The sequence below is a fragment of the Myxocyprinus asiaticus genome, chromosome 22 (assembly GCF_019703515.2).
Source record: "Myxocyprinus asiaticus isolate MX2 ecotype Aquarium Trade chromosome 22, UBuf_Myxa_2, whole genome shotgun sequence".
NCBI lineage: Eukaryota > Metazoa > Chordata > Actinopteri > Cypriniformes > Catostomidae > Myxocyprinus > Myxocyprinus asiaticus.
This window is the reverse complement of record NC_059365.1, coordinates 7,385,612-7,411,892: the sequence shown is the minus strand read 5'-3', so window position 1 is coordinate 7,411,892 and position 26,281 is coordinate 7,385,612. Positions and strand designations below refer to the sequence as shown.

At 41.7% G+C, this 26,281-nt stretch overlaps 2 protein-coding genes across 7 annotated transcripts in view; one reads left to right on the top strand and one right to left on the bottom strand.

Moving 5' to 3' along the window:
• The window catches only part of LOC127413360 (LIM and calponin homology domains-containing protein 1-like), a 133,760-nt gene extending 117,087 nt beyond the window's left edge, over positions 1–16,673 (bottom strand). For all 5 annotated transcript variants that reach the window (XM_051650451.1, XM_051650454.1, XM_051650453.1 and 2 more), the window contains exon 1: positions 16,439–16,673. In XM_051650451.1, coding sequence (XP_051506411.1) covers positions 16,439–16,555 — 117 coding nt within the window. In that variant the 5' untranslated portion in view covers positions 16,556–16,673. The remainder of the gene's footprint in view (positions 1–16,438) is intronic.
• Positions 16,674–19,333: 2,660 nt separating this feature from the next.
• Positions 19,334–22,502, top strand: LOC127413376 (transmembrane O-methyltransferase homolog). Of its 2 annotated transcripts, none has more exons than XM_051650508.1 (4): positions 19,334–19,577; positions 20,244–20,517; positions 20,908–21,104; positions 22,055–22,502. In XM_051650508.1, exons 2-4 carry the CDS (start codon positions 20,259–20,261, stop codon positions 22,355–22,357), a joined length of 759 nt encoding a protein of 252 aa, XP_051506468.1. In that variant the 5' UTR covers positions 19,334–19,577; positions 20,244–20,258; the 3' UTR covers positions 22,358–22,502. The 2 variants fall into 2 exon arrangements, with proteins under 2 accessions (XP_051506468.1, XP_051506466.1); XM_051650506.1 differs by having other exon boundaries at positions 22,049–22,502.
• The last annotated feature ends 3,779 nt before the right edge of the window (positions 22,503–26,281 follow it).

Here is a 26,281-nt window from a genome sequence, read left to right as displayed (position 1 = left end):
CCCTCATCTTTTTTTTAATCCCTTATTGACTTTCTTCTGTGGCCCACAAAAGATGTTAGGCAGAATGTTAGGGACTGAAAGCCTCAGTTACCATTCACCTTCATAGCAGTTTTCTTTCACACAATGAAAGTGAATGGTGACTGAGACTGTCATTCTGCCTAACATCTCCTATGGAGTTCTATGGAAGAAAGTAGCATGGGTTTTGAACAACATGAGGGTGAGTAAATTATCTCTTTAAAGCTGAAGTGTGTAACTTTTTCGGTGTTAAAATACTTTCTCCTATCCCTGCTTAATATGCAGAGACAACTATTGGATTGCATATATTGCAACTATTTGAACTGATTTGATACATTTCATACAAATGTTACGGATCCACTTTATATTAGAAAATACACTGCCTGGCCAAACAAAAGTTGCATACACTAATATTTCGTTGGACCCCCTTTAGATTTGATTACACCGTGCATTCATTATGGCATTGTTTCGACAACCTTATGCAACATCACAACATTTATTTCCATCCAGAGCTGCACTAATTTTTGGCCGAGATCTTGTATTGATGACGGGAGAGTCAAACCACTCCGTAAAGTCTTCTCCAGCACATCCCAAAGTCTTTCATTGGGGTTAAGGTCAGGACTCTGTGGTGGCCAATTCATGTGTGAAAATTATTCCTCATGCTACCTGAACCACTCTTACACAATTTGAGCCCGATGAATCTTTGCATTGTCATCTTGGAATATGCCCGTGCCGCCAGAGAAGAAAAAATCCATTGATGGGATAACATGGTCATTCAGTACATTCAGGTACTCAGCTGACTTCATTTTATTGCCACATAATGCTGCTGAGCCTAGACCTGACCAACTGAAGCAACTCCAGATCATAACACTGCCTCCAGAGGCTTGTAAAGTGGGCACTATGCATGACGAGTGCATTGTTTCATGTCCTGACCAGACAGATGCAGTCAGCAGATGTTTGACTGTGTAATTTTGCAGTGTCAATGACAGACTGCATTGTCAGCCAGAAAGAGCCCTTTGTGTGTGTTTTATGAGATGAACAGGCGGTATACTGAATTAAAAATCTCAGGAATGTATCTGGCAGTGGGAGGCATAATAGTATGTGTGCTGAGGAGGAAGAAGACGCTTCCATATTTCTGTTGTTTTTATGCATGTAAATGCGTAAAACTATGTACACGATGATGACTTCACTGTCTGACTGTCTTGACAAAACACATCTGTATGAAAAGACACTTACTTGCAATACTCAACACTGTGTGCATGTGTCTGTGTGTGTGTGTGCATGTGTACTTTCTGAAAGACCTCATTCATATGAGCGGTCACCATTGTTCCACATGAGGGCTTACCATAGTGCAGCTTTGAATCTAAAATCTTTTGTGTGTGTGTGTGTGTGTGTGTGTGTGTGTGTGGGGTGGGGTGGGGGAATTTTGTCCGATTGAGAAGTCTGCATCAGTAATGAGATGATACCCAAGATCTCCATAGATTCAGCTGCACACAAAACTATGAGAACATTCCCACTCCTAGATTGTCTCATTCATGGTGTGTGAGGTTAGAATAGCCTCAAAATGAATATATTCACAAAATGCAGTACGATTCACAAATACAACAAAATGGGATTCCAAATTTGACAAACATGGACATGAATTGTACATCAAATTGAGCAACATGTTTTAGGAGAGACGTACAAATTACATTTCTAAGCAATTGAACTTTTTGTATTTTTGGCAGGAAGACTATAAAACAGGCAACAAAAAAAAAAAAAAAAAAAAATCCCAGACTTACATTTAAGTCTTACATTTACATTTTCCCCGAGCTACATTTAATGACCAGAATATCACAGACACACTAGGATGGGCTTGTGACTAGAGGTAGGCTGATATATCGGTTTTACCGATTAATCGGTGGTGATAGTTGCTCTTTGGAGCTATCGGTTATCTGTAAAAATCAATGCTGATAGTTGCCGATAGTTTTTTCACAATTTCATCATTTCAAAATAAGAGTCCCGGTGTGCTTTGGGCTTGTTTTTTCCCCAAAGACCTGTGTTATGCACCAAATCGTAATTTTTTCTGGTTATTATTGGGATTGTGGTTGAACTGCATCTGGGATTTTATTAATTTTGGACTCTTTGTCTTTGCCCACCATAGTGAAAAAAAAGAATATAATTATTTTTTTGACATTCTTTAAATCGATATTAAAAACTATCGGCTGATTAATCTGTTATTGGCATTTCCCACCACCTTATTTACTGGTATCGGTATCTGTATAGGCAAAATCCACTGTCAGTCGACCTCTACTTGCGACCACCCAAAACACCCTAACAACCACACAGCAACATGCTAACAATTACTCAAAACACTTTAGCAACCTCATAGCAACGCCCTGGCAACCAACACCATAGCATGGTGATCTAGCATTTTGCACAGGCAAGTACAACTCACTTTCTTCAGAAAATATAAAACTGTGGGGTGAATTCACTAAACTGTTGCGCCACTTTTGCGCGTGGCATTTCAGCACAAAAACATGCATCTTATTCACTAACCACCCGCAATCTAGTCTAAGCAAGTGCAATCAGCTTTGAAATAGTGCTGTGTCTTGTGTATTTCAATTAAGTCATTGTAATTCCTTTCCGCACAAACACGCCTCCTTTCTATGTAAATAAGGCTTATTATACAGTAGATTGCACTTTATTCACAAAACTCTGTAATATTGGCCAGCCGCAGTAAATATTGCGCAATTATCCTAAGATCAGGATTTGCAGCATGTAAACTGTGTTCAGCACAGATTTTGAGAGTGTGTTTGAGCTGTTGCCTGATCTGCATAAATATTTTGGTGAATCGCATGCTACACCAGCGCAGACAGCACGTGCAAATAAATAACGCTGCTTTTAGCAGCCACAATTTATTTTTTAGTGTATTCCCCCCTGCATCTTTAAAGTACGTTCTCTGTAGCCAATCAGATGTGACGTTTTCAATCTAGCCAATCATTGTGCGGCTTCAACACTTTGGCTCAAATAGTATACGATGTATGATATATTTAATAAATTCTGACTCCACAACAGTTTGGCACATACGCACTCACACAGATAAATAATCCTTTGTGTAGCAAGTTTGTTCAAACATTTGAAAATATCTCATTGTAGAAAATTAATGTAGCTTTTAAAGAGGTTTTATGAATTCTCACAGTCACACAGGTATCCCAGCTATGCTTTTTAAAGTAATTCCACAGAAGTAATTTCACTGCCACAGAACAAATGACAACAATCTACTGAGCTCTTCATTACAGCTTTGTATAAACATCCATTCTTGAGTGACAACTTCAAAGGGAAATTTCGAGAGTATCATTAATGCATGCAGCAAAAGAGATTAATCGTGTTCAGTCACTCAGTGTGGCCACATCATTTTACAGTCAAATTTTGAACAAACTGAAAGCAGAAACAGGTATGATGAGTGAGAGCATGAGAGGAGGCTATAGGTGCAAAAGAGTCAAATAAAACTAGATTTGTATAGTTCCCAATGAAGGCCCCATGCAATGAAAATGAGAGTATTTTCACTTATAGTCTACAGTAAGTGTGTTAGCTTTTAAGCCATCCATATGCTGGCGTACTTCTAATTGTTGATAAAATTTACTTTTAGCGGATACACATATTTAAAATGTAGTGTTTCTCTTCTGGGAAACGATGACTCATCTAGCACTACACAGGTTTTTATCCAATCAAATACTCTCTATAATGAGATTGTCCCTCCCCTGAATCCCATCTGCAACAGACTAGCAACTAGCAACTCGTGGTTCATGTCTGTGAGGAAAATAATGCCTGTTGGCAATTATTTTTTTTAAAATGGGCAACTCTTTGGATATGTACCACCCAAACTTCTTGTTTCAATTCAAATAGGAAATACGTAAATAAAGAAAAGAAAATAATTCACCGGATCTTTCCAAAAATGTGAATATGCTTGCTTGTGTAAGTGTTGTTTCCTATCTGTCACTCACTCGACATTGTGTCGATGTAGTGACACTAGGGGTCACTCTTGGGAGCCCCAAACACCTCTGCTTTTTTGAAAAAAGGCCAATGAGAATTGGCAAGTGGAATTTGCATGCCACTCTCCCGGACATACCGGTATAAAAGGAGCTGGTATGCAACCACTCATTCAGATTTTCTCTTCTGAGCCGAGCGGTTGTATTCAGTGCACTGATCCTCCAAAGACGCACCTCAAAACTGCTGGATTTACGGCTCATTTCAGCGGCTTCTCCCGCTCTGCACCCGCGGAGTGCAGAGAACACCCCTGGGCACTTCGGCAGAGCGAAAATAAGAGAGTATATTCTAAAAGAGTATATTTTCATTCACAAAAAGAGCAGCACACAAGGAACGTCTTTTTAAAGATGCATTTCCATTTGTGTGTTATTCCTGGTTGCGGTCGTTATATCTCTGCTTTTGACGGCCATGATCGCTATCTTATGTGTCTGGGCACTGCCCACGCAAAGACATCATTCGTGGATGAGTCATGACCTCATTGCGAGAACATGACCATGGCAACGTTGTAGTTGCGGCTTGCTTTCATAAGAAAGCAAGCCACCCCAGCGGCTCCTCACACAGGTCCTTCTACCTACGGGTTTGAGGCCGCGTCGGTTAGCACTGGGGGCGATTTGGGGACATCAATGGGACCACCTCTGCCGGGTATCCCCCCACGGACCTCCCAGTTCCCAGCACGCTCGCTTGCCCCGGTCGGGCTCTCGGACGAGACCGCCGGCTCGTCTCAGGGCGAGTTCGATTCTCATTCAGAGCTCGGGAAGACAATGAGTTATCGAGCACAGCATCGGAGAGCGGGCTCGTCCAGTCTGACGCAGAGGCTTCGGCTGGGCTTCCTCCTTCGGGAATGGTCGCCCAGTCTCAGGCCGATGCGGAAATGATGGACATGCTTTCCCGGTCAGCCGCGAGTGTTGGGCTAGAGTGGAACCCTCCACTCTCCCCTGAACCCTCGTGGCTCAACGATTGGTTCCTAGGCTCAGAGCACACCCATGGCCACGCCCCGCCCCGGTCCCTTTCTTTCCAGAAGTGCATGAGGAGCTGACAAGATCGTGGGGGGCACCTTTTACTGCCCGAAGTCTTTCAGCTCCCCCGCTCTCACTACCCTTGATGGTGGAGCGGCCAGGGGTTATTCGGTGATCCCCAGGTGGATAAGGCGCTCATGGTGCACTTGTGTCCGCAGGGCGCCCGCAGCTCCAGTCCAGGGCCTGTAGGTTTACGTCATCCCTGACGACTGTGGCCTGCGGTGCCACTGGACAAGCTGCCTCTGCCCTGCACGCCATGGCTCTCCTGCAAGTACACCAAGCCAAGGCGCTAAAAGAACTGCACGAGGGTAGTTCTGACCCGGGATTGATGCAGGAACTGCGCGCAGCGACCGACCTCGCAATGTTCACCCTGGTGGTCCACGAGTGCCACCTTTGGCTCAACTTGGTCGAGATGGGAGAGGCAGACAAGGCACGGTTCCTTGACGCCCCCATTTCCCAGGTTGGCCTGTTTGGAGGACTTTGCCCAGCAGTTCTCGGCGGTGAAGAAGCAGACGGAGGCCTTACAACATATCCTGCCCCGGCGCGGCTTAAGACCCCGCACTCTGTCTGCTCGTCGCCAAGGGCGTCCTCCTGCAGCAACAACACCAGCTCCGCCGCAGCCCGCCCCCATGGCCCGGCTCCTGCGTGGAGCCCTCTGCAGTAAGCAGATGCCACCCGTCTCGCGGCCGGCCGCTAAGAACCCAAGGAAGGCTTCGAAGCACCCCCGAGACGGGCGACCCAGGGGCGAGAAGACTTCTCTGGAGCTGGTCGACAGACCACTCCATCCCCCGGTGGAGGTCCGGGAGGAGAATGTTTTGTCGCCGCATGCCCAGGAGGCTTCAGCACCCAAAAGCCTGACAAAAGAATGGTTTCCTCATCTCCTGGGTCACATGTCTGGTGCGCACGGCCATCGTCACGACCACCGTCCACCGTCCCATTTCGGCAGGTATGGCGCTCCACCGGTTGACCCCCCCCGCCCCTGTGCGCCCAGCTGAGGCACAAACACGGCCACACGGGATTGGTTCCAGTGGACTACGGGGACGAGATTCCTCCTCCCCCCTCCTCGGCCAATCTTATGGTGGGCGGCAGGAGCCAGGTAAGTGCTTCGATGTCCCTGGACTCAGCACGGCACGGGGCTCAAGTCCCCTCGACATGGCACCTCAAGCTCCACCCCACCGCGAGGCCCCACCTGCCAGTACACCCCTTGGTCCCCCTTGCCCGGAGATTGGGTGCGTGGCTCGCACGAGAAAGGGTTCTACAGCCCTTACTTCATCGTACCAAAGAAAGGCGGTGGGTTGCGACCAATCCTGGACCTGCGAGTACTGAACCGGGCTTTGCACAGACTCCCGTCCAAGATGCTGATGCAAAAATGCATTCTAGCGAGCGTACGGCATCAAGATTGGTTCACGGTGGTAGACCTGAAGGACGCGTACTTCCACGTCTCGGTCTTACCTCGACACAGACCCTTCCTGTGGTTTGCCTTCGAAGGCCAGGCATATCAGTACAAGGTCCTCCCCTTCGGCCTGTCCTTGTCCCCTCTCGTCTTTGCGAAGGTTGCAGAGGCAGCCCTTGCCCCGCTAAGGGAAGTGGACGTCCGCATCCTCAACTATCTCCCTAGCTCACTCTCAAGAGATGCTGAGCGCACACAGGGACTTTGTGCTCCAGCACCTCAGCCGACTGGGGCTTCGGGTCAACTGGGAAAAGAGCAAGCTCTCCCTGGATCAGAGCATCTCTTTTCTAGGTTTGGAGTTGGACTCAGTCTCGATGACAGCGCACCTCACGAATGAGCATGCACGGTCAGTGCTGAACTGTCTGAAGGCGTTCAGATGGAGGACAGCTGGGGCATATGGCATCCTCAGCGACAGCCACACCGCTCGGGTTGATGCATATGAGACCGCTTCAGCACTAGCTTCAGACTCGAGTCCCGAGATGGGCATGGCGCTGCGGGACACATCGCGTGACCATCACACCGATCTGTCACCGCCTCTTCAGTCCTTGGACCGACCTTGCATTTCTACGAGCAGGGGTTCCCCTAGAGCAGGTCTCCAGGTGCGTCGTGGTTACAAAAGATGCCTCCAAGACGGGCTGGGGCACCGTATGCAACAGGCACACAGCCGCCGGCTCCTGGACTGGCCAACATCTGCGTTGGCACATCAACTGCCTAGAGTTGTTGGCAGTACTGCTCGCCCTGCGGAGGTTTCGGCCGTTGATCCAGGGCAAGCATGTGTTGATCCAGACGGACAACACGGCGATGGTAGCATACATCAACAGTCAAGGCGGTCTACGCTCCCGTCGCATGTCACAACTCACCCGCCGTCTCCTCCTCTGGAGTCAGCAGCGCCTCAAGTTGCTACGAGCCACTCACATCCCGGGCAACCTCAACACCGCAGCGGACGCGCTGTCATGTCAGGTTACACTCATGGGAGAGTGGAGACTCCACCCTCAGGTGGTCCAGCTGATTTAGAGTCGATTCGGTCGAGCACAGGTAGACCTGTTTGCTTCCCGGGAATCCTCCCACTGCCCGCTTTGGTACGCCCTGACCGAGGCACCCCTCAGTAAAGATGCGCTGGCACACAGCTGGCCCCCTGGACTACGTAAATAAGTTTCCCCCAGTGAGCCTACTTACACAGACCCTGTGCTAGGTCAGGGAGGACGAGGAACAGATCGTCCTTGTAGCACCCTACTGGCCCACCCAGACATGGTTCTCGGATCTCACGCTCCTCGCAACAGCCCCCCCCCCGGCAAATTCCCCTAAGGTAGGACCTTCTTTATCAGGGACGGGCACCATCTGGCACCCGCGACCAGACCTCTGGAATCTCCAAGTCTGGCCCTTGGACGGGACGCGGAAGACCTAAGTGGCCTACTACCTGCAGTGGTAGACACGATCACTCAGGCTAGGGCTCCCTCTACGAGGCGCCTGTATGCCTTGAAGTGGCGTCTGTTCGCTAAGTGGTGTTCCTCCCGACGCAAAGACCCCCAGAGATGCACAGTCGGATCAGTGCTTTCCTTCCTGCAGGAGAGGTTGGAGGGGCGGCTGTCCCCCTCCACCTTGAAGGTGTATGTAGCCGCTATTTCGGCTCATCACGATGCAGTAGATGGTAAGAACTTGGGGAAGCACGACTTGATCATCAGGTTCCTGAGAGGCACTAGGAGGTTGAATCCCTCCAGACTGTGCCTCGTCCCCTCGTGGGACCTCTCTGTAGTCCTTCGGGGTCTACAGGGAGCTCCCTTTGAGCCCTTGGAGTCAGCTGAGCTTAAGGCACTCTCTTCGAAGACTGCCCTCCTGACTGCGCTCACTTCCATCAAAAGGGTAGGGGACCTGCAGGCGTTCTCTGTCAGCGAATCGTGCCTGGAGTTCGGTCCAGGTTACTCTCACGTGATCCTGAGACCCAGACCGGGCTATGTGCCCAAGGTTCCCACGACCCCTTTTAGGATCAGGTGGTGAACCTGCAAGCGCTGGCCCAGGAGGAGGCAGACCCAGCCTTGGCGTTGCTGAGTCCGGTGCAAGCTTTACGCATCTATTTGGATCGCACGCAGAGCTTTAGAAGCTCCGAGCAGCTCTTTGTCTGCTTTGGTGGACAGCGGAAAGGAAGCGCTGTCTCCAAACAGAAGATCGCCCACTGGGTCATTGACGCCATCACGATGGCATATCAGGCTAACGTGCCACCCCCTGCGGGGTTACAAGCCCACTCTACCAGGAGTGTGGCGGCCACCTGGGCACTGGCCAGTGGCACATCTTTGGCAGACATCTGCAGAGCAGCGGGCTGGGCAGCACCCAACACCTTTGTGAGGTTCTACAATCTCCAGGTTGAGCCAGTCTCGTCCCGTGTATTGGCAGGCATGAGCAGGTAAGTTCCAGGACAGCTGGCCAGGTGTACCGTTTGCACATAGTGCCTTTCCACTCCCTTGAGGTGAAGACGTGCGCTCTTGACTCCCAGTCATGTTCACAGACTGTGATCCCTGGATGACTTTCCTCCTTAGCCCTCTGGCAGTTGAATTTGCGGAGAATCTCGCTGCCGGCCCAGTGCGTGCGCTAATGAGACCCTGTACTGAGGTAGGTGCTCCAAATGTGCTGGTTCCCCGAAGGCTACCCCATGTGATATCTTCTGCAAAATCATTTCCCTGTTGGTAAACTGCGTCTTCCTTGAGCAGAGGCCCATCTGCCCCCAGTCACCATGCTCTATAGAAACTCCTCCCCCTTCGGGTAGGACCTACCATGGGACCTCTCCACATGACATACTTCCGACAAGACTCGGTAGACCATGTGACGTATTCCACTCAAAATACCCCCCCCCCCCCACCCCTCTTTTTGGGCGGTGTGGTCTCCACGGTGTCTTACTCTTGGGAGGGACACCCCCGAAGCAGACACTTATGGCTCCCAGTCGGTTGACAAATTCCACTCTTTTTGGGGAGAAAAGAGAGGAAAAGAGGCCTGGGCTGGGCTAGTCTGTCCCTATCATTGGGCAGTCGACTTGTTCCTGAAGGACCGTTCGACACTCATAAGAGTGTTGGGGGAGGTTACGTGACGGCCTGGTGCACTGCTATGAGGCACACAGCGGTCTGCTCGTCACACACCACCAGTTCACGTAGCACAGTTCAGATAGTTGTGGCGTTTTGTATAGGGATCCCTAGTGTCACTACATCAACACCCCATGTTGAGTGAGTGACAGATAGGGAACATCATGGTTACTTTCGTAACCTCCATTCCGTGATGGAGGGAACGAGACATTGTGTCCCTCTTGCCACATCGCTGAACTACCCGCTGAAATGGCCGGGACCTGGTCTCGACTCCTCAGCACAACACCTGAATGAGTGGTTGCATACCAGCTCCTTTTATACCCGTATGTCCGGGGGAGTGGCATGCAAATTCCACTCGCCTATTCTCATTGGCTTTTTTTAAAAAAGCAGAGGTGTTTGGGGCTCCCAAGTGTGACCACTAGTGTCACTACATCAACACAACGTCTCGTTCCCTCCATCAGGGAACGGAGGTTACGAAAGTAACCATGACGTTCGCATGTTTCTATGTGGTTGTTAGGGTGTTCTTGACGGTTGCTAGGGCATTGCTATGTGGATGCTGTGGTGTTTAGAGCAATTGCTTGGTGGTTACATGCTGGCCAAAATTAAAAGAGCTCTCCTTCGTTATACATCTATGAGATTTTTCATGCTAGCCTTAGCAAAAACCAATACAAATGTGGATTATTGGGGAGTGCTTGAGTGTTTAAAGTGTGTATGTCAGTATGAGTGAGTCAATGGATTTGTGTGTGTCTGTCTATGTAAGGCACAGGCAGCAGTTTCCCCTGATAAGCAAAAAGAGCCCAGCTCTCAAGAGTGCATCACTCCTGCCCCACTTAAATCACCCCCAAACACACACACTACACACATACACGTCTTGGATCCACACATATACTGTATGTCTTTAAAGCTATGTCCCACTTACAGCACTTATTGAAGTAGGAGAGTTTTGTATTCAAGTATTTAGGAATGTTTGTTCATGGATTAGAGCATCTGACCATGTAAAGACTAGAGAATCCACTTCAGTTTACATCTACTGACACTCTCCAAACTATTAGTCCATTAATAAATACTGGAAGCAACTAAAACAGACCAAACCATGAAGATTTCTGAAAGTATAAGAAGTCCAGTTTAGAGTTTAAGCTTTAGTGAAAGAGTAAAACCTCAATGTTCCATATTCTCTAACCCCTCCTTCCCTAATACGGTGAGATACTTTGGCCATCTGGACTCTAATTCGACAGATCCCACTGTACTGGATTGAATGGTCTGGTTGGAAAAGCAGGGTTGGGTTAGTTTTTCAGTGTTCAATGTTGGAATAACCAGCAATTCAGATTATCATATTACAATAGCTGAACACTGTTTAAAAAAATATTTTAAGTATCCCAATAAAAGCATTGTCAGATTTTGCATATACAATATCCTCTTACACTCTGTACCATCAGTCTAACCTAGCCACGCAATTACCAAAACTAAACTTATATATAGATCATATGATCAATGGAATGTAGTTCTATGTGTTAACTCTCACAATGTGTTGAAATAATGGAATATTATAGCAATCCAGAGTTAAAAAGTGAAGGAAACCATTAAACTTAAAATCCGATCCAATGTGTACAGTATCTGTCAAATCCCCAATCTCCATTCTAAACCTTCTTATCCCACTTAAGGACCTCTTTATTTCTCATGGCCATCTTATTCTGGTCTTAAGTCAACATGAAATGGCATTCACAACCTATTTTACTTTCATAATTTGACATTTCTGAGTGAAACAGACTAATCAATGAGAATAATCCATTTGGATCATGAAAATTGGGTGCTACATACCACATTTCATACATAATATTAATATCAGATTGAAACTAGGCCCTGAATGTTAGTTTGCAGGGACATGAAGGCTGACGGTAAATTTCATCCTCGAGAGAATCTTGCTGTATCCATTGGTGACACTAGGGGTGGCAGGCAATATGATAAAAAAATTTGGTTTGAGTAATTTTATATCACGGTAATAGTATGCATCACAATATAGTTTTTCTTTTCTTTTTTGGAAATGGAAAGGGTTTATATACTGTATGAAATAAACGTGATGGGTGAGCGGCATAAGCAAAAATATAGCGATGTTCTTGAAATGTTTGGTCGGTAACAATATACTATATGACAATATAGCCTGCACATTTTGATGGAAAGTGATTCAAAAACTTCTAAAAAAAAAAAAAAAAATCCTTTTTGAGTTAAAACAATGTCCAAAGTAGCCTAATGGTATGTCCATTGCAATGAAAAATTTTTATCTTATTTTATCTGTTTTATCTACTCTGCATCGTTTTTCAATCCAAGCAAAAAATGAGGCTTCTCTCTAGTTCAATATAAGTGTTTGCTTTGATTATGAAGCAAACCCCTACATCACATATTTCTTTTGGATTTAGCCTTCCATTGGATACTGGAAACCATTTTGGCAACTACTGAATATAGCCTACTAAAAATGCATTTTCAAAAAAAATATAATATCATTTTTAGCTAATTTTGATACTTTAGCACAGTGTGATATGATATCTTACATCATTAGATATGATTGTAGAAGTTAGCAGCTTATTTGAATAATAGTTCTATTAATGTTTTACATTTACTACACAAGAAAACCAAAACAGTTTGTCTACCTGTCCAAAACTCTGCAGTCAAAGGAGATAAAAATTCAGAACAGATAGGAAAATTTATATAAAATCTATATTGCATTATCAGTTCTACATTATCTGTTTTCAATATGTGCCTTGTTGCAGTAGTGTTACATAAGAAAAACAAGAGTGTTTAAGTGTTATTTATTATTTTTGTTAACACACTTTTGTAACTGCAAGGCTTCTGTTAATAAAGCCATTTTCTGTGTAATTTTATTGGTCATATGATGCCATTTAATTGTTGTATTGATTTAGTATTGATACTGAGGTACCAGGGCTGGTATCATACTAAAGCCAAAAGTATACTGACCAAACTGTAGTGTAATCTAAGTTACAATATTTTACCCTTTTAAATCACTGTGTAACAAATGTTTGTTTATTTACTTATTTTTGTTCCTAGGTAGTAAGTGTTATTTCCTAATTGCTTATGCCTCAAAAGTATAGAAAATGGATATTATTCCCCACAAACTTTGCTTTTGTGAAAAGGACAGTGATATTTTGAAATGTACCTATTTCCAATGAGAAAACGGGCGAATTTGTGTCTTTTCATTCACATAAAGTCAGAAAAAACAACAACATATGAATCCAAATTAACATGTATTTATACTAAAGTAATATTCAAAGCCGTGCTGGTCCATAATGGTAACAAGTACCCGTCTCTTCCCCTGGCTCACTCGGTGCACCTCAAATAGGTTTACAACAGCATCAAGACCTTGCTGGACACCTTGAAGTATGATGAGTATGGCTGGGAGGTTATAGGAGACTTCAGAATGGTGGCATTCCTGGTGGGTCTCCAAGGCAGTTTTATCAAGTTTCCCTGCTATCTTTGCCTTTGGGACAGCAGGGACACCAAGGCGCACTACCACAGGCGGGACTGGCCACAGCGGACTGAGTTCTCTGTGGGGAGGAACAACGTCAAGCAGGAGCCACTGGTGGACCCCCGGAAGATGCTGATTCCACCACTGAACATCAAATTGGGCTGTATGAAACAAGCCTTCAAGTACCTTCAAGACTTCTTCCCTAAAATGTCTGAGGCAAAGGTCCAAGCCGGTGTCTTCATCGGACCACAGATAAAGAAGGATTTTGGATTCATATGTTGTTTTTTTCTGACTTTATGTGAACGAAAAGACACAAATTCACCCGTTTTCTCGTTGGAAATAGGTACATTTCTAAATATCACTGTCCTGTTCACAAAAGCAAAATTTGTGGGGAATAATAGCCATTTTCTATACTTTTGAGGCATAAGCAATTAGGAAATAACACTTACTACCCAGGAACAAAAACTGTGTTACATGTAGGTCCTTCCATTATATGTGTTTATTAGATAATAATCAAATTGTTTTTGCAAAACAGATGGATTAGGACTTTCTATTGGAAAAACTTTACTGTGCACACATGTACAAACAAAGACCTGCTCAAAAACATGTGAGAGGATTATGACAGACAATGCAATAAATGCTGAACAAACCACCCTCATTTTCCAAAACAGCCCCGGGAAATGTCTTCCTCTATTCCAAAAAAAAAAAAAAAAAAAGTCCAGCCCCTTTTGAATGGCATCACACAAATCAGTGAAGAAACCCACATACACACACACATAGTGAGCCCACTTGACGCACTCAACAGGCTATTTAGGGCTGGCACAGAGCCCACATGGATAAATGCACTTAAGCATTCCTCTGTTTATGACGTTTAAAAATCAACAAATGAATGGGAAGATGGTTCTGAAATTAATTTATTATTGGCAAATTCTTACATAAACATTTAACACCATCAAATTTTCCCCACATTCCCCACAAGACTGGATTCAAGTCCATTAAACTTTGTTGCATAACTTATCCAATACGGTTTGTGCTTTAAAGATGAATTATCCCTCTAAGAATGACACCTCAAATTGCGTCTTATTAAGGAGAGGTGTGCTATTACTTTTTTAAGTGATCAGACTTACATTTTCCCTGGCGGATGATGAAATGTGTGAAGAAAAAAAAACTATAGACTTACATTGAAGGAGGGACCCGAATATCATAGAGACTTGGGCTCTTTTAACTTGCCGAATAAGCCAAGTAGGTATAGCTGCAGACCAGAGATCTCCAAAAGAGGGCGGGGTTACTCTAAAAAGGGGTTGCGCCAACTCCAAAAGGGTACTTCACCTCCACACACGGTTAGGGTAAGGGAAAGGGTTAGGTTAGGGGCTCCCTTTATCTTTGCTGGTGGATTGGAGCTCCCACCCCTTTTTGGAGCTCTGCCTGCAACAACATCTTTCTCCAATAAGCAACCACCATGAACACCCTAGCAACTACACAGCAACATCCTGGCAACCACCCAGAACATCATAGCACCCTGTCGGCAAGTTTTGCACAGGCAACCCATCATATTTTCTCTTGAAAATGTATAAGGTCTAATCCAATTATGTTGAGTCTTATTTGTTAATGATTGAGCATTTTATGTCAACATTACAAGGCACATGGCCTTTTGCTGAAATCATTAATAAATTATCCTAAAATACCAACAAAAAAAAAAACAAACAAAAAATTGTTTTGGGGACAATGCACATTATATAATGGCTATATTCAGTTTTGCCCTGAATACAATGTATCATCATAAAATAACTTCTACAGATGTAACATCTCATGACAAAGTGGATGATCTGTTTACATTTGCTTGAGTAAGTTGACATAGGTGCGAGATCATACATAAATGAGACTTTGGAGAGGCACACCTTATCCCTGCGCTGTGAAAACACTCCCAGTTTCATTCAACGATTCCACAGTATCCACACACAATGGACACACAAAAACTATGAGCTTTGTTACACTGAGCTCCACTTACAAAAGCCTCTAGCTGAGGTGTGTGCTTTTCAATAAACAGTTATTTGGCGCATCTGGCTCTGGTATGACCATCACAAGTCAACCTGAATACAACCGGCAATGTTTATGTTCAAAGACAGCTATGGGGTGAGCATTAGGTACACTTTTGTGACTACAAATTATTTCAGATGTATGATATTCTGACTTCATGTAAACTCTTGAACTGCATTCCGAACGCACCAGATTGTGCACTGTATATCTGTTTTAATATAAATGCAAAAAGCAGGTAAAATATTTTATCTTTTCTGCCACTAAATCCAAAGGCTTGCTTCAGTTGGGTCATGAAATGGTATGGTATGGTTTCTCTAATGGAATTAAACTAATGCAATAAATAAAAGACAAAACAAGCAATGTAAACATTATCCAGCCAGCTCTAAAACGTGTGTCATGTCTGTATAGGTTGGCATCTTCCATTCATAAGTTAAGGGCATCATGATGAGCCATACATTAGTGTTAATGTATAGAAATGTATGCATAGAGCGGGGACACATGAATGCCTCTCATATATACTGTATAATGCACATTCCATTCCATACCATAATAAACTGTAAGGTTATTATACACTGCAAAAGGAATAAATCTATACCCATGCATGCCCATAGTCAATAATCCTTAAGGAATGCTAATGGTATTTCTATCATAAATAAGCACCAATACCAATGGGATCAAACAAGTATATTTTAACAATCACAGAGGATTCCACTAGATTCTGTAAAAGTACACTGGAATAAATAAAATGTGAATTTCAGAACATTTTTTTGCCTGAAAGAAGACTTGTGTTTAATACCATTACAAATTATTACAGGAATTCCATCCACATTCCTTTCTGACAGACCCCTAATTTGTCAAAGAAAACATTTAACATGCAATTTTCTCTAAACATCAGTAGACCCTGGATATGCCTGCACATTTCCTTTTAAACTTGAAATAAATGTTGTCTCAGATCCAACTTAATAAGCTGAAAATCTGAAATAAATGAACAGAAAAGGAAACGTCAGCTAATAGAATTTTATTTGATTCTTACAGAATATCATCTGCTTTGATCCCATTATGATTGGTTCTAAATTATGCTACAGATTCCATTGACATTCCTAACGGAATTCTTTGACAAGGTCAGACAGAAGCCCTTATTTATTTATTTACAAGTGGTCCCACTAGGGTACATTTATATGATGCAATTTTAACCGAACATAAAGTAACATTTGTAGACACAGGAGATACCTGCGCATTTGCTATTAAACCTGAAACACACAGTATGTTGTAAAGCTTCTGCAACTGCATAAATTAGACACATTATATATATCCGCAAATAACGCAATGACATGACGTCACATACCTCTATCCATCTCTGCGCCTCGCGGACAGCAGGTTCTGGCGCCGGTTCGGTGTGATGACAGTGATGAGGATGCTGTAGAGGAAGATGCCGTCCTGCATCCGAACCTGGACTCGCCATTTAGAACTGGTGCTTTAAAAAAATCAAACTCACGGTTGGTGATGAAAAAGTCACGCAACTAGGCGGGTAAAGTTATTTTGGGACTCCGAGTGTGTGTCGCGAAGCAGAGCTGCGCTGTTGCCGCACTCGCAGATGAGATGAGAGCTGCAGGAGCTATGTAGACCCGCGGAGCGGCTCAGACATCCAATCAGAGCGGAGCTTTGCGTCCCTCCGCCGCCCAACGGCTTATACAGCCAATCAGAGCGAAGCTTCACATCTCAGCACCGCCCAGCTCACGCCCATTTCTAACGCCCTGCTTTAGAGGCATACTATTATAAAAACGTATTAATAAGTCACTAACAAACATTATATAATGCAGAACAGTTCAGTAGTTCAGGTATATTTAAATGTTAATACACATGTGACCTCAAAAAGCATTTAAGCACTTCAGCCACAATTAAAAATGTGTGAATGTTATTGTACATAACAAAATATCATGCCAAGTGGCGTTTATTTTACAGAGTGACGGCACAAACACATAAATTAGCCTTGAGACTAGTTGGTTAGAACAAAAAATGTAATTGCAAAAATGTCTTAGTTAAGAAAAGCTAGTATAATTTGTTTGTAGATGCTGTTTGGCTTGACATTTTGTTATCTAATGCAGATGACATTGCGTAAATGTGGTTTAAAGGGATAGTTCACCCAAAAAATGAAAATTATCTCATAATTTACTCACCCTCATGCCATCCCAGATGTGTATTACTTTCTTTCATCTGTTTCAAGATTTTTAGAAGAATATCTCAGCTCTGTAGGTCCATACAATGCAAGTGAATGGTGACCAGAACTCCAAAAAGCACATAAAGGCGGCATAAAAGTAATCCTTAAGACTCCAGTGGTTAAAGCTACATTTCAGAAGTTATATGATAGGTGTGAGTGAGAAACAGATCAGTACTTCAGTCCTTTATTACTATAAATTGTCCTTCCTGCTCAGTAGATGGCGATATGCACAAAAAAATGTGAATCGGCAAAAATAAAAGAAGAAGAATGTGAAAGAGAAAGTAGAAATTAGGTAAAAATTTAAGTAAAAAAGGACTTAAATGTTGATCTGTTTCTCACCCACACCTATCATACACTATTGCTTCTGAAGATTTAACCACTGGAGTCATATGGATTACTTTTATGCTGCTTTTATGTGATTTTTGAAGCTTCAAAATTTCGGTCACCATTCACTTGCATTGTATGGACCAACAGAACTGAGATATTCTTCTAAAAATCTTAATTTGTGTTCAGCAAAATAAATAAAGTAATACACATCTGGGATGGCATGAGGGTGAGTAAATGATGAGAGAATTTTCATTTTTGGGTGAACTATACCTTTAAGTGTCCAAATACATTTGGACAATATATGCATCAAACTTTTGTGATATTTTTTATTTTTTGAGCATTATGATCTGTTAAGCATGATGTAATGAAACGTTTAACGTTTGTTAATGTTATTATGAAAATTATCTGTGATAATGAGTCTATGAAATTAGTGACTACTGGCATAAGTTAAATATCCTCTGACGAGATGCAGTACTGTCATCTAGTGGAGAACAAGACCTACTGCATTGGATCTGACCATGAGGTTAAATTATGATTATGAAAATAGTTATTCCACCTGCTGTGCGTGGTATTGAAAAGTCTGTATTTGTGGGAAATACAGATACCATTTGTTTGTTTGGGAAGACATTAGAAATTATGATTATGATAATCTGGCAATATGAACTTTTCCTATTGTTTGTTTGTTTGTTTGTTTGTTTGTTTTACAGTTTTTGAGATCTAATCCTCTCGTTTTACTGTTTTGCCACATTCTCCGAGCTGGTCAGGATGGACCAATCACAGTCGTTTGTGATTACTGGATAAGCAAATTAAATTTTATAGAGATTGCTGGGGCAAATTTCCATTTGTATGTCAGTAATCAATCCTTGGTATTAAACTATTTAACATTTTTACACATTTTAGTGTAGAAATGTCTCCCATAAGACAAAAAGAGGCCCTGAGGTTTAAATGTTACTTAAAGGGATAGTTCACCCAAACAGGAAAATTCTCTCATCATTTGCTCACCCTCATGCCATCCCAGATGTGTATAATTTTCTTTATTCTGCTGAACTCAAACGAAGATTTTTAGAAGAATATCTCAGCTCTGTAACACTATACAATGCAAGTGAATGGTGACCAGACATTTGAAGCTCCAAAAAGCACATTAAGGCAGCATAAAAGTAATCCATACGATTCCAGTGTTGTCTTTAGAAGCAATATGATAGCTGTGACTGAGAAACAGATCAATATATAAGTCCTTTTTACTATAAATCTCCACTTTCACTTTCACATTCTTTCACTTTATGAAAGTGAAGGTGAAAGTGGAGAGTTATAATAAAAATTTAAATAATGATCCGTTTCTCAGCCAAAGTGCTCAAATCGCTTCTGAAGACATATAGTAAACCACTGGAGTTGTATGGATTACTTTTATGGTGTCTTTATGTGCTTTTTGAACCTTCAAATGTCTGGTCACCATTCACTTGCATTGTATAGTGCTACAGAGCTGATTTAATTTTAGTTTGTGTTCAGCAGAAGAAAAATAGTCATACACATCTTGTATGAGGGTGAGTACATGATGAGAGAATTTTCATTTTTTGGTGAACTATCCCTTTAATGGGTTTGGCTTTCTGAGCCGTCATGCGCCCCCTGGAGGAAGAACTACTTTGAGTCACATAGTGACACAGCCACATGTCCTGTCCAATGTATGTCTCTAAAAGTTACAGGTAGCTTGTATACTTCCGTGATTAACAGACCCTTTTGGTTCTGTGTCCATATAGCATTTAAACTGTTTGTACAAGTACACGAAACGTATTTGTGCTGGTTTGTGTTTCATGTGCTATCAGTGTCAGACGTCAGAGAATCTATAGTGTGTTTACATGTTTACAGTAGGATCATACAGAGAATCAGACATCATTGGGTGTGACAGTTGCCTTTACCTTCACACTGCACGTCCGTGCCAGTTGTAAGTTCTGTTGTTATATGCATTTTTCCCACCCTGTTTATATTTTTTTATAATGACCAGGAAAAAGTTACATTAACTGGCCACTGTCTAATGTCATTTTAAAATGTTAAAACTACTTTTGTATTTTTACCTTGACCTGCATGTAAGCAGAGATTTCCTTTTTATGATATTTGTGTATTATTATTCTCCTAAGGAAAACCATCTGGACATACTAAATCGAAATTTAAAGGACTTTTCTTCTAAGGAAAATTTGTTTCCCAATGCAAAGATTAACTGCAATTGTTATCCAGGAACTGCATTTTGTTTTGTCTTATTTATTCCTTAAATCAGCTAGATCCACTTTACACAAGATCTTAAAATGTTAAAAACTCGTGGGGGGAAACGTGCTTCTTTGCATGACCCATCCTCTGGTGTTCACCCAAAAATGACAATTCTGTCATCATGTACTCACCCTCTTGTTGTTCCAAACCCATATGACTTTCGTCTGTGGAACACAGCCCCAGTCACCATTCACTTTCATTGAATCTTTTTTCCAGTGTAAGTGAATGTGACTGAGACTAACAAAACATCTAAAATCTCCTTTTGTGTTTGACGGAAGAAAGAAAGACATAGGATTGGAACAATCTGTATTTGTTTGAAGTATCCCTTGGCTTCAATCCCTGTTAGGTTCACTGATTTTCCATGATGTCTCTGCTGGTGATCTCTCTGCCTCTGCTCCCAGTTGTGGTCATGATGACAATTCGGTTCCGCTCATCACTTTTGGCCCTGTGTTGTCGGGTGTGTGCTGGCGTACTGAAGCTCTCACACAGAAAGGTCTGTGTCAGCTCCACTCATGCTTACGTCTTCTCAAACTGCACCCATGGACAGGCTCAGAGTGTTCTGCTGACATTTGACCTCTATTCCACCACACACGCTACCCTCAGCATTGGCCCTCAAAAAGGTCAGACTCTGGTCTGTGGTATGTTCTCTGTGTGCACCTCTGTAGCACTCCAAGGACTTGCTTGATGAGTGCAGCTTTCTTCCTGTAACGACGTATTTGAGGTATCGAAACAGCAAGATTGGGCTTGTCCCTTTTTAAAATAGGCAATAGTTAGGCAGGTGGCAAAGGAGGAGAGACATTCTCATTCTAGAGAGTGTTTTATTGGAATTAAACTTGTCTGCTATCGTACCTTTAAGGCTTCATATGTAATGACTTATGTTATGTTATGTTATGTTATGTTATGATGAAATTATTTTACTTATATATTCCTATAGATTGCACTAAACCTCTTTGAACAAATAATCATCTTCTTATCCTGTGCTCTTGAGTGACATGTTCTCCTGATATTAGGTGAGTTGCTGGATGAGATTGTGAAGCGTGAAGCTCCACTAATGGTTCTGGAGTTGGGTATGCACTGTGGCTATGCTTCGATCAGAATTCTGCGCCTGCTCCCTCCTTCTGGAAAACTGCTGGCCGTAGAGCTGGATCCCCAGACGGCAGACAGAGGGGAGGAAATCATACTAGTGGCGGGTTTCAAAAACCCACAGGTAATAAATTACAGATTATAAAATGACAGTTTTGGCTTTAAATCTGATTAAACAAGCCATGTTTGATATAGCGAATTACCTCATACATGCGTGATCTCACATCATTTAAATTCTATAGTGATATGTTGCGTCATAGAACGATGAAAAAGTGCAGCGGTATTGTCATGTTTGTTGTTGTTATTTTTTTATAAATAGGACCACAGTAATACCTAGTTTCTTTTGACACTACAATGATAGTAATACCATTGTATACTTTAAAGTATACCATGTAAATACTAGAAGAATATCTCAGCTCTGCAGGTCCATACAACGCAAGTGAATGGCGGTCAGAACTTTGAAGGTCCAAAAATCATATAAATGCAGCATAAAAGTAATCCATAAGACTCCAGTGGTTAAATCCATATCTTCAGAAGTAATATGATAGGTGTGGATGAGAAACAGATCAATATTAAAGTCCTGATTTACTATAAATTCTCCTTCATTCCCAGTATATGGTAATATGTGCAAAGAATGCAAATCGCCAAAAACAAAATAAGAAAAATGTGGAAGTGGTGATTTATAGTAAAAATGGACTTAAATATTGATCTGTTTCTCATACACACCTATCATATTGCTTCTGAAGACATGGATTAAATCACCAGAGTCTTATGGATTACTTTTATCCTGCCTTTATGTGGTGTTTGTAGCAAATTTTGGTCACCATTCACTTGCATACAGAGCTGAGATATTCTTCTGAAAATGTGTGTTCTGCAGAAGAAAGTAAGTCATACACATCTGTGATGGCATGAGTGTGAGTAAGTGATGAGAGAATTTTCATTTTTGGATGAACTATTCCTTCACTGTAATGAATGGCCTCTTGTGGCTTATTGCTTTAGTGTTCACCCCATTACTGTACATTATATAGTACATGCAAGTTTTTTTGCTAAAGATATTATATTTGTTAGTTTCAGGTACTGACATGCTCGTCAGCTGAGGCCATCTCGTCTTTATCTTCTCACCTTGGGGACAGTCGTCTGGATCTGGTTCTGATGGATCATGACCCTGAGCAGTACCTCCCAGACCTGCTGGCTCTACATAGAGGGAAGCTGCTGTCTGCCTTCTGTGTTGTGTTGATCAACAGAGCTCTGACATCTGGAGCTAAAGACCTGCTGGAGTATGTAACCGCCAGACCTCTGAGCTACAGCATAGGCAGACAACTCGATGGAATGATGGAGTTACATTGCCACATGGCTGTTCATTCAGAGGGGTCTTAGCAGAGGGGTATATGAGTAAAAACTGTTATCCTCAAGTCACTCTGAATACACAAACATTAAAGTATTTGGGACAATGTCGTTGAGAATTATCTATTGGTTTGAATGTTGGTAAAAATAAAACTCAGATGTTACAGCCCTGACTTAAGGTCAAATCTGTGTTGTGTCTTTTTTTCTTTTTTTTTTTTAGATATCTGCAACTAAATCATAGACATTGCGGGCTGTTTTGGTGCCTTTCATGAAATGTGCACTAGGGATCAATAGTGAATTTGTTGAAATCAGCTCTCATAAAACTGAAAATCTTTTTTACTTATAATTTGCAGCTTAGTTTGGAGCCCCTTATAGGACAGCGAGGGAATTTATTTTCTGAAATAGTTTTGCAATATATAGTTTGCTTTCCATCGCAATAAGTTTTGTGTTACCTTACAATACGTTTTGCATTCCTTTGCAATAAATTAACCATGGTTTTACTACTGTAAACATTGTTAAACTATGGTATGTGTAGTAAAACCATAGTGAACACAAAACTTATTGTGGTTCTACTGCAGTACCCATATTTTAACCATGTTATTCTAATAATACAGGAAAACCAAAACTATGGGAATAAAATCTTATTAATTCTGCCAAAAAAAACAAAACAAAAAAACATGGTTAGTCTATTACAGTTTTACTAAAGAAATATGGTTACTTTTTTGTAAATATGGTTACCATGCTTTCCATCAAAAAGACATGTCTTTACAAAATATAACCATGGTTTCACTATACTAAACCTGCAGTAGCCATTTAACTTTTATTTTTTTTATTTTTATTTTTTTGTACCATGGCCTTACAAATTAACCATTGTATTACTATAGAAAAACTAACCATGTTTTTTTGGCAGAATGGTAAAGGTAACTGTAGTAAATCCATGGTTAATTTTCCTAAGGGATGGATAAAGGTATTGCGAAGGAATGCAAAACTATTTCAGAAAATAAATTCCCTCCCTGTTCTCTAGGGACTCCACAGAAATGTGACGAGATGATGAGAATATGTGAAAAAAGAATATTGCAAGATATTAAAAGTCACTAACAATGTTTTTATTAGATGAAACATGCCAGACAGGGTGCGTACCTTGTGTAAAAAAGCACTACAAACACAATGCAATGTCCTAAACTGTCAAAAACGTAAAATTAATAATGCTACTTAAAGTGATTCACGACTTAGTAGCTAATTTTTAAATAGACTCTTATGCTAGATATTTTATGATTATAAATCTAAATCTTATTTTAATTAAAAAATGTTAAATGTTTCAATGCAAATAAGATTATAGAAATTATTGTAAATGTTTGAAAGCAAAGAATTACCTGTACTTTTCCACAAAATTTAAATTGAAACAACAAATGTCTTAATTCAGGTATTCTCTATATGGCGGAAGCCGATAGATTCTTTGAACTTGTTTTCTGTTAGCTAATCGGATCACTCGCATGTGATATGTCAAGCCAATCAGCTCACATGGTGTAAGCTGATAGGTCCTTTGATGTGTAATCAGGTAGCCAATCAACTTGCGTACTCTCCCTTTGCCTAACATTTAAATTTGCTCTGTTTGGAAGTAAACCGGTTTCACTGCAACATAAAAAATCGATGTTGTTGCAATTTTGGCATTTTTTGTTTTGTTTATTTTTTCGTGCGTCACACTATTTATATGAGATAGATTGAGGAATACTAAAGAGGGGTGTGCACAACTCCAAAAACTTCAGAGTTTCCTCTGAAAATGCTATTTGCTCAGGTGGTTGCTGGGGCTTTTTCTTCAGCTGCTTGCATGGTAAGGTCTGCCTTTGGCGATGACACATAGAAGCATGGCTTTAACCCTTAAACGCATACCTCGGGTCTTTAGCGACCCGGGACCTTATTCCACCCCCTGTTCCTCATCCATTTTTTGGAGTTGTGCCCACACCTCTTTAGTATTCCTCAATCTATCTCATATAAATAGTGTGACGCACAAAAAAAATGCCAAAATTGCACCAACATCTATTTTTTATAATGGTTTAAAGGAATATTTCACCCAAAAATGAAAATTCTCTCATTATTCACTTATGCTGATGCCATCCCACATGTGTATGACTGTCTTTCTTCAGCAGAACACAAATGAAGATTTTTAGAAGAAGATAGAGCTCTGTCAGGTCCTTATAATGGAAATAAATGGGTGCCAGCACCTTGACAGTCCAAAATTCATATTTTAGGCAGCATAAAAGTAATCCACACGACTCCAGTCGATCAATGAATGTCTTCTGAAGCAAACTGATATGTTTGTGTAAAAAAATAAATTGATAAAAATTGTATTAACTTTTAAGAAGCACTTCCTGCCTGCAGCTGACGCAAAGCGTGACATAAACGTGCCGGTGAGTTCACATGAGAATTCAGAATCGGCGCTTATTACAACAGAAGAACGAACATCACGCGAAAGTTCGGCCATTTCAAACTGCATCAGATCCTTGGATGGAAGTGGCGATTTAAAGATAAAAACATTTTAATTATTGGCTTGTTTCTTACATAAACCTATCGATTCACTTCAGAAGATATTCATTGATTGACAGGAGTCGCATGGACTACTCTAATGCTGCCTAAATGTGACTTCTGGACAGTCAAAGTGCTGGCACCTGTGTACTTTCATTATAAGGAACTGACAGGGCTCAGTCTTCTTCTAAAAATCTTCATTTGTGTTCTGCTGAAGAAAGACAGTCATACACATGTGGGATGGCATCAGGGTAAGTGAATAATGAGAGAATTTTCATTTTTGGGTGAAATATTCCTTTAAGTACCAAAAGTGTATTCTAGAGACCTGAGGTATGTAAGAGTGTCATTATTTATTTATTTATTTATTTGCACTTCCATAAATTAGATTTTTTTATAATTATTTCATATCTATTTAAGTTTACTATAACAGGATATCTATTTCTTTGTGTATTACAAAAGAAATGAGTACTATATTAATACAAATAAATACTATATCACATTGACTTTCTGTGCAACAATGAATTGTCAACAGTGGTGAATTATCAGTATTTTATATGCGTATACACATACAAAATTTACGTGTACATGTTATTTCTTACTCAAGGTAGCACTGATGTTTGAGTGATTGACTTGATTTACATTTGACATTGCTATTTGACTAAGAAACAACATCAAAGTAAACTTAAAGGAAGTACAACACATAAAAAGTATGATATGACTATTGTCATTTGATTGTACTACTGAAATAATGTAACTTGTGCATCTATTTAGACCCAACAAGTGCCTGAGAAAATACACATAAGATACACATAAGCTACACATACGTAAGATACACATACATTACACGTGTAGATTATGTGTTATGTGTACCTCAATATGTGTTTGACAGCTAGTTGCATCTCATGAAATTTCAGTGTCAAAATAATGAATCCTGTTCTTGATGTATCCTGATTTGTCAGCAGCCATATCACCCTGTAGCTCTAGACCAGTTGCCCACTGAATCTAAGCAGGGTTGAGCCTGGTCAGTACCTGGATGGAAGGCTTCCTGGGGAAAACTTAGGTTGTTGCTGGAAGAGGTATTAGGGAGGCCAGCAGGGGGTGCTCACCCTGTGGTCTGTGTGGGTCCTAATGCCCTAAATAGTGATGGGGATACTATACCATAAAAAAGGCACTGTCCTTTGGATGAGATGTTACACTGAGGTCTTGACTGTCTGTGGTCATTAAAAATCCCAAGACACTTCTTGAAAAGAGTAGGGTTGTAACCCTGGTGTCTTGGCCAATTTTTTGTGCCGGGTCTCTAAAGACCCGAATATGTAAGAGTGTTTGGGAAAATTACCATGCATTTAAGAGTTAAAGAGGTAACCCATAGCCAAATCAGGCACTAGCATACATCGCTATCTTAGGTCATTAATTTAAATAAATCTACACATAGCT